Source organism: Heterodontus francisci, chromosome 12 (assembly GCF_036365525.1).
Source record: "Heterodontus francisci isolate sHetFra1 chromosome 12, sHetFra1.hap1, whole genome shotgun sequence".
Lineage (NCBI taxonomy): Eukaryota > Metazoa > Chordata > Chondrichthyes > Heterodontiformes > Heterodontidae > Heterodontus > Heterodontus francisci.
In genome coordinates, this window is record NC_090382.1 from 36,245,585 (window position 1) to 36,259,559 (window position 13,975).

A 13,975-nucleotide genomic window follows, 5' to 3' on the forward strand; every position below is an offset into this window, starting at 1 on the left:
AGTGATCCAGGAAACTAAAACCCTCCCTCCTGCACCATCTTCTCAGCCATGCATTCAGCTGCTCTATCCTCCTATTCCTATACTCACTAGCATGTGGCACCAGGAGTAATCCAGAGATTACAACCTTAGAGGTCCTGCTTTTTAATCTGCTACCTAGCTCCCTAAATTCTTGTTGCAGGTCCTCATCCCTCTTTCTACATATGTTGTTGGTACCAATGTGTTCCACGACCTCTGATTGTTCATCCTCCCACTTCAGAATGCCCTGCAGCCACTCCGTGTCATCTCAAGAGCATTGCAGCTGGTTCCAATGCCCCATCCTTTCCCTGTAATCCTGCATTTTTTTAAATCTCAGGTGCTTATCCAATTCCCTTTTTGAAAGCCACAATTCAGTCTGCCTCCACCACCCTCTCAGGCAGTGCATTCCAGATCCTAACCACTTGCTGCATAAAAAAATTTTGGTCATATCGCATTTGGCTGTTTTGCCAATCACCTGACATCCATATCCTCTGGTTCTCGACCTCTTCACCAAAGGGAACAATTTCTCTCTATCTACTTTGTCTAGACTCCTCATGGTTTTGAACATCTCTATCAAATCTCTCAACCTTCTCTAAGGAGAACAATCCCGGCTTCTCCAATCTATCCTCGCAACTGAAGTCCCTCATCCCAGGAACCATTCGAGTCAATCTTTTCTGCACCCTGTCTAATGTCTTCACAACCTTCCTAAAGTGCCGTGCCTGGAATTGATCACAAAACTCCAGTTGAGGCCAAACCAGTATTTTATAAAGGTTCATCATAACTTCCTTGTTTTTGTACTGTATGTTTCTGTTGTCATGTAGGTCCCCACCTGCCAAGAATGAGGCATATTAATTTTGTCATATGAACATTGATTTTAAACTGTTGCTGGAGTGAAGAAAGGACTTGTTAAAAAATCACCAGACACTTAGCTGGAAGGACATTTGCATACTAACAAACAGTGCTTGTGGAAACAAAGGGCTATTCCCTGGTCCACTTAACCAGAAACTGAAGGTGTAAGGAAGAGCATTCCAGAGATTGCTGAGCTGATACAATCCACAAAAGCCAGGACTGGTTAAACCAGCTGGCCACATGACTAACTGGCTGGTCCAGGATTTTTTTTGAACTAGCCACAGAGAGTTTGAACTGAGAGAGACTGTTTGCTCATGGACTGAGAAGACCTCTCCTGTCTGTTCCCCTCTCTTTCTCACGGAATTCCAAATCCACTGAAGACGTGAACCTCAAGAGAGAAAAGTCTGCTACATTGAACAAGGTTGATGAAGAATTCTGGGCCCCAATAAAAAGCAAAATCTACCTACAGTCAAGAACTCTACAACGAGCTCGAAGAACAGTAACCAAGACCATCTTCAGATATTGCTTCAAACTTTTCCACTTTATTTTGTCTACTCTTTTCTGTCTCTATCTGTACTCATGCTTCAGCTGTACAAAACTCTGGTGAGACTGCACCTGGAGTATTGCGTGCAGTTCTGGTCACCGTATTATAGGAAGGATGTGGAAGCTTTGGAAAGGGTGCAGAGGAGATTTACTAGGATGTTGCCTGGTATGGAGGGAAGGTCTTACGAGGAAAGGCTGAGGGACTTGAGGTTGTTTTCGTTGGAGAGAAGGAGGAGGAGAGGTGACTTAATAGAGACATATAAGATAATCAGAGGGTTAGATAGGGTGGATAGTGAGAGTCTTTTTCCTCGGATGGTGATGGCAAACACGAGGGGACATAGCTTTAAGTTGAGGGGTGATAGATATAGGACAGATGTCAGAGGTAGTTTCTTTATTCAGAGAGTAGTAGGGGCGTGGAACGCCCTGCCTGCAACAGTAGTAGACTCGCCAACTTTAAGGGCATTTAAGTGGTCATTGGATAGACATATGGATGAAAATGGAATAATGTAGGTCAGATGGTTTCACAGGTCGGCGCAACATCGAGGGCCGAAGGGCCTGTACTGCGCTGTAATGTTCTAATTCTAATGTTCTAATGTGTGTATCGCATATGCATGCTAGTATGGGCATGTCATGTGTCCGTAGGCGTTAACTGAATTAGAGTTTAAGTTTAATAAAGTTTAACCTTTCTTCTTTAAACCTAAGAAAACCTGTTTGGCTGGTTTCTTTGCCTTACAATTGGAAAGCAGTGAACAAGGATTCACCAAGGGGGAGCTAAAAACATGGTGTATTTAAAATTAAACTCTGTTATGGTAAGACCAGGTGAAGGCTGAGAGGGAACCCTAGACACCTTTCTCACCTGGTCGTGACAGATATTTGGATGCTACCATCCTGGATTTTATCCACAAATGAGGAAATTGGAAGTGGGAAGTCAAATTGATCCCAGACAGAAGAGAAAAGGTTTCAATACAGGTTTTCCTGTGGTTGTGTGTGCTTGAATACTAACATGTCTGCAACTGAAGCTAGTAGCTCCCCATGCCAGGGTGAAGTAACTTGTGATAAATTAAAAGCACTGTCTATGGAGGAGTTGAGAAAAATGGCTGAGCAGTGTGGGATCACTGTATGTGGCAAGGCTAGGAAGTCTAAACTCCTAAGGCTAGTGGCCAACCATTTTTTCCTTGAATCTAAAGAAGCAGAAACAGGGTTAGAAGTAGACTCCGACAGGGTGTTGCTAGCAAAGATACAATTGGAACAGAGGAAACTTGAATTAGAGGAGAAAGAAAGAGAGAGACAGGAGTAAGAAAGAGAGAGACAGGAGAGGGAGAAAGAAAGAGCCTTCCAGAAGGAACGTGAAGAAAATTAAAGGCAGGAGAGGGAGAGAGAAAGAGCATTTCGGAAGGAATGCGAAGAGACAGAGAGTTGAGGTGTCTTGAGTTAACTAGGGGGTGACAGACTAACCCCAGTGAAAGCATGGCCAGTATGGAGAAGCGTAATTCAGGGCTGGGTACAAAATTGTTAAAACTATCTCAGCTAATCCCAAAATTCAATGAGGAAGATGTAGAAGAATTTGTTTGGGTCTTTTGAGAAACTGGCAAGGCAGATAAAATGGCCAGCCGAGACTTGGCCTCTCTCATTACAAAGCAAGCTAATCGGAAAAGTCCATGAGGTTTATTTCCTGTTGCCAGATGAGAGTTCATCAAATTATGAACTGACTAAAAATGCTATCCTCGGGGCATACAAATTAGTACCTGTAGCCTACCGCCAAAAGTTTAGAACCCTCAAGGTGTAAGTTGATCAAACTTATCTGGAGTTTGAAAGAAGTAAGCAGCTGGCTTTTGATCAGTGGTTTAGGGCTCTTAAAGTACAGCTCAGCTATGAGAATCTCAGAGAAGTAATTCTGTTAGAGGAATTTAAACACTCTCTCCCACTCTCCAAAAAGACCCATGTAGAGGAGCAGAGGGTTCAGAGAGCCCAGCAAGCAGCCATTCTGGCTGATGAGCTTGCTTTCATTTATAAGCAGCTTCCCAGGGGAAAACCTTTCCTGATCATCCCCACAAATCTGAAAAGGACAAAGGGTGGGAAGGTGATAGGAGCCCAAGCAGTCCTGGGAGAGAAATAAAAGCAGGAGTCACAGGGGGTCCTCCTCGAGCCAAAAAGGAAGGTGCTGTGAGCAGGAGTGAGACCTGGAGACCTGTGTGCTTCCATTGTAATAAAGCAGGTCATCTAAAAGCTGACTTCTGGAAATTAAAGGGAAAACCTGTGGGGTTAATCAGGGCACACCCACTCAGTGAAGAAGAGAACCTGATGAAAAGCACAGCAGAACAAGCTGAGGCTTTAGCTGCAGTGAGAGTGAGACCCATGAGGCTGACTACTACAAGTACAGGAAAATTCAGTAGGATTCCTGAAGGTTATCAGGGTTTTATGTCTGAAGGGAGAGTAACCCCCCATACCCCTCGAGTGGGGCAAGTAAGCCCATAGTAATTCTCAGGGACACAGGGGCCACTAGATCCCTTTTACTGGGAAAAGGCCTGACCTTTCCCCCAGAGAGTGCAGTGAACACCAGAATGGTGGTAAATGGTATTGGAAGGCAGTGTATCCCTGTACCTGTACACCAGTGACACCTGGGGTACGACCTAGTTTTGGGACCAGTGACCGTAAGGATTGTCCCTAGTTTGCCTGTGAACGGAGTGGACCTGCACCTTGGTAATGATCTGGCGGGGGTGAAGGTGGTAGCCCCCCCCCGCCCCCAGTAGTGAAAGAAAGACTGCAGGAGGTCAGAGAGACAGGGCAGTGACAGGAGTCTGCAGAGACTGAAGTTTCCCTGAATGTGTAGTGGATCAGGCCATGATCAAACCAGCTCCCCACAGAGGAGACTGAATTAGCACTGCAGGTAGATGACCAGGTCTGTCTGTCTGAGACTTTCTTTGGAAAGTTAGGAAACCCAGGGAATGAATTAAATGGATTTTCCCTAGCTGAGGCTCAGCGAGCCGACCCAGTATTGCGACAGTTAGCACAGGCTGCCCAGTCCGAAAGTGAAGCAGAGGGAGTTCCTGATTGCTACTCTTTAAAGAATGAGGTACTGATAAGGAAATGGAGTTCTTCTCACAGACCTGAGAGCAAGGAGTGGACAGTAGTTCACCAGTTAGTGGTGCCACAGATGTACCGGAGTGAAATATTAAGAAGGGCCCATGAGACTACAGTGGCTGTACATGCCGGTATACGAAAGACCAAAGCCCGCATAAGACAGCAGTTTGACGGGGCAAACTCCACAAAGATGTGGTGGAGTACTGCAGGAGTTGCCACATGTCCCATGTTGAGGAGAAACTCCAACCTACAGTGAAACTTGCACCCCTAAGTCCTGTACCGGTGTTAGGAGGACCCTCCAGCAGAGGGCTAGTGAACTGTAAGGGACCCCCGCCGAGAACAAAAGGGGACAGGCAGGCACAAGGCTGGCAAAAGGTTAGACAGGGAAGGGGAAAAAGCGACCAAGACAGCAGGTTAAAGGAAGTCTGGGAGGAATCCCGGATGAAAACTCCGGCCAGTCAAACCCGAAAAATTTGAAAAGTTAGACCCCACATCCTCCAATGTAAATTCAGACACTAGAAGCACCCCACCAGAGTTGCTAACATCATTTACAGGAGCCTGCAGAAACAAAGAAAGACCTCTAGGGGGCACAGAAACTGTGAGGGTGAAAGTGCCACAGGGGATTGCAGTAGAATCTGCACAAATACCTGCAGGCAGGAGTGTCCCAGAGGACAAAGGGGAGATTAGCAAAAAATCTTCCCTCACAGTCAGAAAAAAAGGGACCCACCCATCCCCTAAAGTCAAAAGCCTTTGCATGACTCAGCAAAGCACTGAAAGAGAGTTCAGGATAGTCCCGCCCACTACTGACTCTCCTGGAAAAAATTCCAACTTGGGGCTAATTAAATCTAATTCGCCCCCCACCCCCCTTTGCAGACCTCAGGAGGAACAAAGACCCGAGGCAGTCATGGAAATGGGCAAACTGAAGGAAAAACTTCCAGAAACAAAACACGTGTTTACTGGGATGCCAAAAACGGGGTAGTTAAAACAACATTGGCACCAAGAAAAGACACGCTATAATAAGTTTTAGGATTTATGAATGAATGAATGGGAGAGAGAGAGACGTGTGTTTTCCCCTCTATCTTATATTTTCTCTCTCGACCCTTTTAATGAAATGCTGTCTTTAAAAATCGCATTTCATTTCACTGGGAGGTGTTATGCAGGCCCCCACCTGCCAAGAATGAGGCATATTAAGATGAACATTGATTTTTAAATGTTGCTGGAGTGAAGAAAGGACTTGGTAAAAAATCACCAGACACTTGGCTAGAAGGACATTTGCATACTAACAGACAGTGCTTGTGGAGACAAAGGGCTATTCCCTGGTCCACTTAACCCACAATGGATTTTGATCAGTTTGAAATGAGAAAGACTGTTTGCCCCTGGACTGAGAAGACCTCTCCTGTCTGCTCCCGTCTCTTTCTCACGGAACTCCAAATCCACTGAAGACGTGAACCTCGAGAGAAAAGTCTCCTATATTGAACAAGTTTTAAGAAGAATACTGGGTCTCAACAAAAAGCAAGATCTACCTACAATCAAGGACTCTACAACGAGCTCGAAGAACAGTAACAAAACCATCTTCAGATATTGCCTCAAATTTTTCCACTTTATTTTGTCTACTCTTTTCTGTCTCTATCTGCATTTGTGTATTGCGTATGCATACTAGCGTGGGCGCATCGTATATCCATAGGCGTTATGCAAATTAGAGTTTAAGTTTAATAAAGTTCAGCCTTTCTTCTTTAAACCTAAGAAAATCTGTTTGACAGGTTTCTTTGCCTTACAAATGGAAAGCAGGGAACAAGGATTCACCAAGGGGGAGCGAAAACACGGTGTGTTTAAAATTAAACCCTGTTACGGTAAGACTGGGTGAAGGCTGAGAGGGAACCCTAGACCTCTTTCTCACCTGGTCATAACACTGTTTATAAAGCCCAGGATCCCATATGTTTTTTTAAGAACTTTCTCAACCTGCCCTGTCACCAATAACGATTTGTGTAGATATACCCCTTGGTCTCTCTTGTTTCCGCACCTACTTTAGGCATCTGACATTTTTAAAAGTAGTTTTATAAATTTCTCTCTACTTGTCCTCTGTGATGTTATAAAAAGCCCATAGAAAAGCCCATGGAAATTCATGAAACATTTTGTTTATTTTTTCTCTGGTTTGTCCATTGTCAATAAATTCATGAAGAGCGTCTATGACTGGAACTGCAATTCCATATCTACTCTGATATGTATCCAACAAATATACCCATACAGGCAAACAGACTCTTCGGTGAGTACAAATACACTCATAGGAATATTGGAACTGGAATAGAGCCATTCAACTCCTTGAGCCTGTTCTGTATTCACTGAGAGCATGCTGAAACTCCATTTCCCTGCCTTGGCTCCATATCCCTTAGTATTCTTGGCTATCAAAAATCTATTGATGTTGGATTTAAAATTATCAATTGAGTTAGCAACTACTGCTTTTTTATGGGAGAGAGTCCCACATTTTTACTCCCCTTTGTGTGAACTAGTGTTTCCGAACTTCTCTCTTGAATGGCCTGGCTCTGATTTTAAGGTTATGTCTGCTTATTCTATACTCTCCCACCAGCAGAAAAAGTTTCTCTCTCGCTACACTATCCATTCCTTTAAACATCCTAAAAAAAACTCAATCAATTCACCCCTTAACATTGTCATTACAGGGAAATTCAACCTAGTTTGTATAATTTATCCCTTGCAGTCCAGATGTCATTTTGTTAAATCTACATTGCACACCCTCTATGGCCAATATGCCCTTCTTGTTGTGGTGCCCAAAACTGCTCACTGTACTCCAGGTGTGGTCTTACCAGTGCTTTGTGTAGCTGTAGCATGACTTCTACTCCCTTGTATTCTAGTCCTCTAGATAATAAAGGTCAGCATTACATTAGCCTTTTAGATTACATTACAGACAGGTGGGAGATGATGGGGATGGTTGCCCCTCTGTCACTTCTTGACTGATCAAAGACAGCGTTTTTTTTAGAAGGTGTTTTTTAACCCCTGAGTACTTTAGTTGTTAAGAACAGAAAAATGACAGGTTTTCTCGTAAGTTTAAAAAGAAAGATAAATCTTTATTATACAACACCTGAAATATACGCAACAACACCCATTCTCACACTCAAACAGATACGCACACACTCAAGAAAAGATAGAGATTATAAAGGTAACATGCATTAGGTCTAATGATTTTAAAGAATCCTCTGTTAAACTTGCTTTTCCCCGGGGTGAAGACTTGAAACAATGCAGGCCTATAATCTTTTCCCTTGTTCACTGAAGAAAGTCTTGGGAGGTTCAGAAAGATGGATGTGCTGGTGCAGATTGCTCCTGTTATATTCCAGATAAAGGTCAGTGGTGAAGTCCTGGTACGATTTCTCAGATAGAGATTTCAAGGCCAAACTCCAGTCACTGCCTACATATAGTTCAAAGCTAGTAATTTTAGGCAGGGTCCTGTCTCCTCGATGGCATAGATGGATCTGCTTTGTCTGCCCAAAATATACCTTTATTAAAGCTCCTTATCAGAAACCTAGTTTTTGTCATATGACCATAGTTTCTCTTCCCTTCGTTCTCATAAATGGTTTCTGATGATGAGGCAATTGTTAGACAATAGAGTCCGGGTGTTATTCATCCTCAGCTTACCTTGATGAAATAGGACTTTTCACACCCATTCTTTGGATTTTGAGTTTGAAGTCGAAAAGTCTGTGACAGTATTTTTAACCCAATTAGTTGGAGAGAAGCAACCATTTCCACAGACAAGGTTGTTTTCATTTTAATGATTTTTCAGGGATGTATCCAGAAAGGTCATTTATATTTCAATGATTTCTCCAATACTTGTCCAGCCATGAAAATTAGCTCAGAGTTCTTGTAGTTCTATGTGTATTGGCAGTCAAGGAAAGGGTCACCTGACCTCTTACTTGATTTTGTTTTCAAGAAAAATGTCCATTTCAGGTTTACTTCATAAGTTCATTTTATAGTTCATAAGTTTGGATTGCGTGGGCGTGACAAATAGTTTTTGTATTTGTTTATACATTTTAATGATCTCAGTACCTGAACCCCAAGTTCCTTTGGATCTCCACTGTTTCTAGCTTTTCACCATTCAGAAAGTATTCAGTTCTATCCTTTATAGGTCCAAAGTAGATACTTCACAGTTGCCTACATTGAAATCCTTTTGCCATAGTTTTGCTCATTCACTTTATCTATTAATATCTCTTTGTAATTTTATGCTCCCATCTACACTGCTTACAATGCCGCCTATCTTTGTGTCATCCCAAACTTGCATATGTGTCTTTCTATCCCATCATCTAAGTTACTAAGTTGCCCTAATACAGATTCTTGTGGGACACCACTAATCACATCCTGCCAATTAGAGTACCTGCCCATTATCCTTACTCACTGCCTTCTTCTGCTCAGCCAATTTCCTAACCAGGTCAATTATATGCTTTCAATTCCACGAGCTTCAACTTTAGCTAACTGTCTCTTATGAGAGACATTATTAAATGCCTTCTGGAAGTCCATATAATTAATATCCATAGACATTCCCCTGTCCACTACTTTAGCCACCTCTACAAAAAAAAATCAATTGTGTACATCAGGTATGGCTGACCCTTTCCAAATCCATACTGACTCTCATCAGCTGAAAAATTTCAAGGTGTTCAGTCACTCCATCCTTAATTATAGACTCAAGTAATTTCCCAACAACAGGTCTACAACAGGCTAACTGGTCTATAATTCCCTGGATTCCCTATCTCACTTTTCTTAAATAGTGAATGACAAGCATTTTCCAATCTAAAGGAACAGTTCCTGAATTGAGAGAACTTTGCAAGATTATAGTTAGGGCGAATATACCCCTTATTTTTCTTTATGTTGTGCGTGGCTAATTTAAGTACATAGGCCCTTTAAACTTTTTTACGTGATACCTTTAAGAGGCTGACTTGTGCACGGCCTGTGCGGGAACTTTAGAGATTCTGCGTGCCCGCATGGCCACACAGCTTAGAGGGGACAGTGCTTAGGGCATCTGCAATGTACTCACCTACTTCCATTAAAACCCTGGGATGGAAACCAGCTGGTCCTGGTAATTTGGCACTGTTTAATGGCATTATTTTCTTCATTACTGTTGTTTTGCTTACATTAATTTTGGTGTGTCCCTGTCCCTGATTCAATGTTAGTTTCCTTGCGATGTTTGGCATACTATCCTCCTCTATACAGGCAAACAGACTCTCACATGGGTAGAAATGCACTCATACTAATAAAGAAACCAGCAAATAGTGTCATATGGATACAAATATACTCATATAGATAACTACTTGCATGCGCGTACATTTATGCACAAATATAACATAATGTGAGTTAGTGCAAACACAAACAAGCAGGCATTCAGGTACATGCATGTGAGTTTACACATGTGCATACTTGGGTAGGTATACACCCATTTGTGTATGTGTATTAAGTGGTACATTCAGGCACACGCAGGTGTCCACAAACACACTGGGGGGAATTTTATGCTCTCCCCTGTGTCGGGTTTAGAGGCGGGGAAAGCATATAATCGGGCTGGATGGTGGGGGGAGGGGGACCCTGCCACCTTCCCGCCTCCACCCAAATTAAGTCCAGGGCAGGAAAGCCTGCCCCACCCCCTGAAACTCCTCCTGCTGAGACTTACCTGTGGCCTAGGTCCAGGGCCTCGGGTGAGTGCTCCACTGGAAGCAGCCAATACCTCTGCGTTGGCATTGCTCAGTTAAAGAGCTGCTGGCCTCTGATTGGCCAGCAGCTCTCAGCAGGTGGGACCTCCTCCGCCAGGGTCCTTGATCCCGGGGAAGACCCACTGCTGTTCACTTAAGTGCCTAATTGGCATTTGCTTCTGCGGATCTTCCCCAGAGTGGGCGCGCAGAGCTGTTGACAGCGCTTTAGCTGGTGGTTGAGAACCCCGTGGCCCAAATAAAATCTCAGCAACTGTGTCTGTATCTCCACGATGCCATTGCCAGTCTGAAGGCACATCTGAACCATACAAAATCTACCAAGCCTTTTGGCTGTAGGGCGTAAGTGTAACACTGAAAAGTCAAATCCTGACCGTTCCTTATTGTTTTTCTTTGTTACAGTGCATCACTAACTGGCATCGAAACCATTCAATTCAGAGTTCGCTGCTTTTGCCTGATAACGTGCTGAGCTTCAGCCGAAGCCATCCTCTTGTGCATGAAGCTGTCCATCCAATCAACAATCAGCCAGGGCTGGTGACTAGAAATGCAAAGTATTCAGAGATCATCGCAGTGCAAGTGAACTCACTGGATGGAACGTATGTTGTTCTCTTCCTAGGAACAAGTGAGTCTGTCCAGCTACCCTTTGAGTCAGGTTTCCTGGTGATTGTTCTATGAAGCAGTTGGGGAAATGCCAATACACATTGGGATTTTCAGCCAATGAGTGCAGTTTCCTGACAACAAAAGAAGGTGAACTTGACAAGCTCGTGCAGGATTCTGTGATGCCCAAGGCATTCCTCTTGTATATTCTGTTGTTCTTCCTCGCATCTTCCTACGATAAAATCACCTAGAAGTTGTACTGTGGTTTTCCTATGGCTTAGAACTGTTGATACTTTAGATATTGGACTGATTTTTCTACAAGACTAGGGGCTGGATTTTAAGCTCCTGCTGGGGCTCGGAACATAGGGAGCTTCATCCTGCTCCCAGGCCATTTCCCTGGAGGATGGGGGGGTGGGAGGTGGGACAATGGGGGTTGTGGCAGGGCTACCTGTCCATTAAGCAGCAGGTAGCCAATTGAGATAGTTAAGGGCCTATTAAAGTATACAGAAGGAGGCTGACTGGGATTTTTCAATTGACCTCCAGGTTTCCAGAGGCGACGGGGTACAGTTTAGCTGCCTGGAGGGGCCTCCCGGCAGCAGACCAAGGTGCCAGGCCTCCTGGCAGGCTTAGAGGCCCTCCCTGTCACAGGAACATAGGAGCAGGAGTAGGCCATTCAGCCCATTGAGCCTGCCCCGCCATTCAATATGATCATGGCTGATCATCCACTTCAATGCCTTTTTCCCACACTATCCTCATATCCTCTTATGTCATTTCTATTTAGAAATCTGTAAATCTCTGCTTTAAACATACTCAATGACTAAGCTTCCACAGCCCTCTGGGGTAGAGAATTCCAAAGATTCACAACCCTCTCAGTAAAGAAATTTCTCTTCATCTCTGTTCGAAGTGCCTTCCCCCTTATTTTGAAATTGTGTCCCCTGGTTCTAGAGGGAACCAGGGGGAAGCATCTTAGCTGCATCTATCCCGTCTATCCCTTTAAGTGTTTTGTAGGTTTCAATGAGATCTCCTCTCATTCTTCGAAACTCTAGAGAATACAGGCCCAGTTTCCCCAATCTGTCTTCATTGGACAGTCCCACCATCCCGGAAACAAGTCTGGTGAACCTTCATTGCACTCCCTCTATGGCAATAATATCCTACCTAAGGTAAGGGGGCCAAAACTGTACACACTACTCTAGGTGTGGTCTAACCAAGGTTCTATACAATTGAAGCAAGACTTCACTACTCCTGCACTCAAATCCTCTTGCGATGAAGGCTATCATACCATTAGCCTTTCTAATTGCTTGCTGCACCTGCATGTTAGCTTTCAGTGACTTATTGACAAGGCCACCCAGGTCCCTTTGTACATCTACACTTATTAATCTATTATTTAAGAAATACTCTGCACATCTATTCCTCCTACTAAAGTGGATAACCTCACATTTTTCTACATTATATTCCATCTGCCACGTTCTTGCCCACTCACTAAGTCTGTCCAAATTCCCTTGAAGCCGCTTTGTATCTTCCTCACAACTCACATTCCCACTTAGTTTTGTGTCATCCGTGAACTTGGAAATACTACATTTGGTCCCCACATCAAAATCATTGATATATATTGTGAACAGCTGGGGCCCAAGCACTGATCCCTGTGGTACTCCATTAGTCACAGCTTGCCACCGCAAAAATGACCCGTTTATTCCTCCTCTCTGCTTTCTACCTGTTAACAAATCCTTAATCCATGTCAGTATATTACCTCCTATCCCATGTGCTTTAATTTTGCGAACCAATCTCCTGTGGGGGACTTTATTAAAAGCCTTCTGAAAATCCATGTATACCATGTCCATTGACTCCCCTTTGTCAATACAGTTAGTAACATCCTCAAAAAACTCCAACAGGTTCGTCATGCATGATTTCCCATTTATAAATCCATGTTGACTAGGCCCAATCAGATCATTATTATCCAAGTGTCCATTTATCACATCCTTTAGAATAGATTCTAGCATTTTCCCAATGACTGATGTAAGGCTAACAGGTCTGTAGTTCCCTGTTTTCTCTCTTCCTCCCTTCTTAAATAGTGAGGTGAAATTTGCTACCTTCCAATCTGCCGGAACCACTCCATAATCTATAGAACTTTGGAAGATGATCACCAATGCATCCACTATCTCCATAGTTACCTCTTTCAACACTCTGGGATGTAGAATATCCAGTACTGGGGACTTAACCTTCAGCCCCATTAATTTCTCCAAACAACCTAATTACTAATACTAATTTCCTTCAATTCCTCATTCCCCCAATCCCTTGGATCTCTAATTCTGGGAGATTTCTTATATCTTCTTCAGTGGAGACAGACACAAAGTAATCACTTAGCTTCTCTGCCATTTCTCTATTCCTCATTATAAATTCTCTTGACTCAGCCTGTAATGGACTCACATTTGTCTTAGCCAGACGTGTCCTTTTTATGTACCTGTAGAAGGTTTTACAGTCCATTTTTATATTTTTTGCTCGCTGACATTCATATTCTATTCTCCCTTTCTTTATCAGTTTCTTCATCCTCCTTTGCTGTATTCTAAAATCCTCCCAATCCTCAGGTTTAATATTATTTCTAGCAACTTTATAGGCCTTTTCTTTTAATCTATGTAGCTATGTAATATTTTCTTTAAAGATTATCCATTACTGTAATACCTTTTAATGTATTTTCCCAATCCACCTCAGCTAATTTGCCCCTCATACCTTCATAATTTCCTTTGTTCAAATTTAACAGCCTGGCTTCAGATTGAACTAGCTCACTTTCAAACATAATGTAAAATTCTATCATATTATGGTCACTCATCCCTAAAGGTTCTTTTACAACAAGATTATTAATTAGCCCTTTCTCATTACATAATACTAGATCTAAAATAGCTTGTTCTCTAGTCAGTTCCTCAACATACTGCTCTAGAAAACCATCCCTAACACTCTCCAGAAACTCGTCCTCCACAGCATTAGGCTGATCAGGTTTACCGAGTCTATATGCAGATTGAAGTCACCCATGAATACTGTATTACCCATGCTACATGCTTCTTTAATCTCTTGATTCATACCATGCCCCACACTACCATTACTGTTTGGTGGCCTACAAACAACTCCTACCAATGTTTGCTGCCCCGTGCTGTTTCTTAGCTCCACCCAAACAGATTTTGTTCTTCCGATCTGAGATCCTC

The 13,975-nt window shown here is 43.1% G+C and overlaps 1 protein-coding gene across 5 annotated transcripts in view; it reads left to right on the forward strand.

Moving 5' to 3' along the window:
• The window catches only part of LOC137375819 (semaphorin-4B-like), an 88,819-nt gene that overhangs the window by 50,174 nt on the left and 24,670 nt on the right, over positions 1-13,975 (forward strand). For 4 of the 5 annotated variants that reach the window (XR_010976065.1, XM_068043318.1, XM_068043317.1 and 1 more), the window contains exons 10-11: positions 6,668-6,751; positions 10,587-10,806. Coding sequence is in view for 4 of the 5 variants with exons in the window: in XM_068043318.1 (XP_067899419.1) it covers positions 6,668-6,751; positions 10,587-10,806 (304 nt within the window). In the remaining variant the exon portion in view is untranslated. The remainder of the gene's footprint in view (positions 1-6,667; positions 6,752-10,586; positions 10,807-13,975) is intronic. The other variant, XM_068043316.1, reaches the window with a different exon arrangement.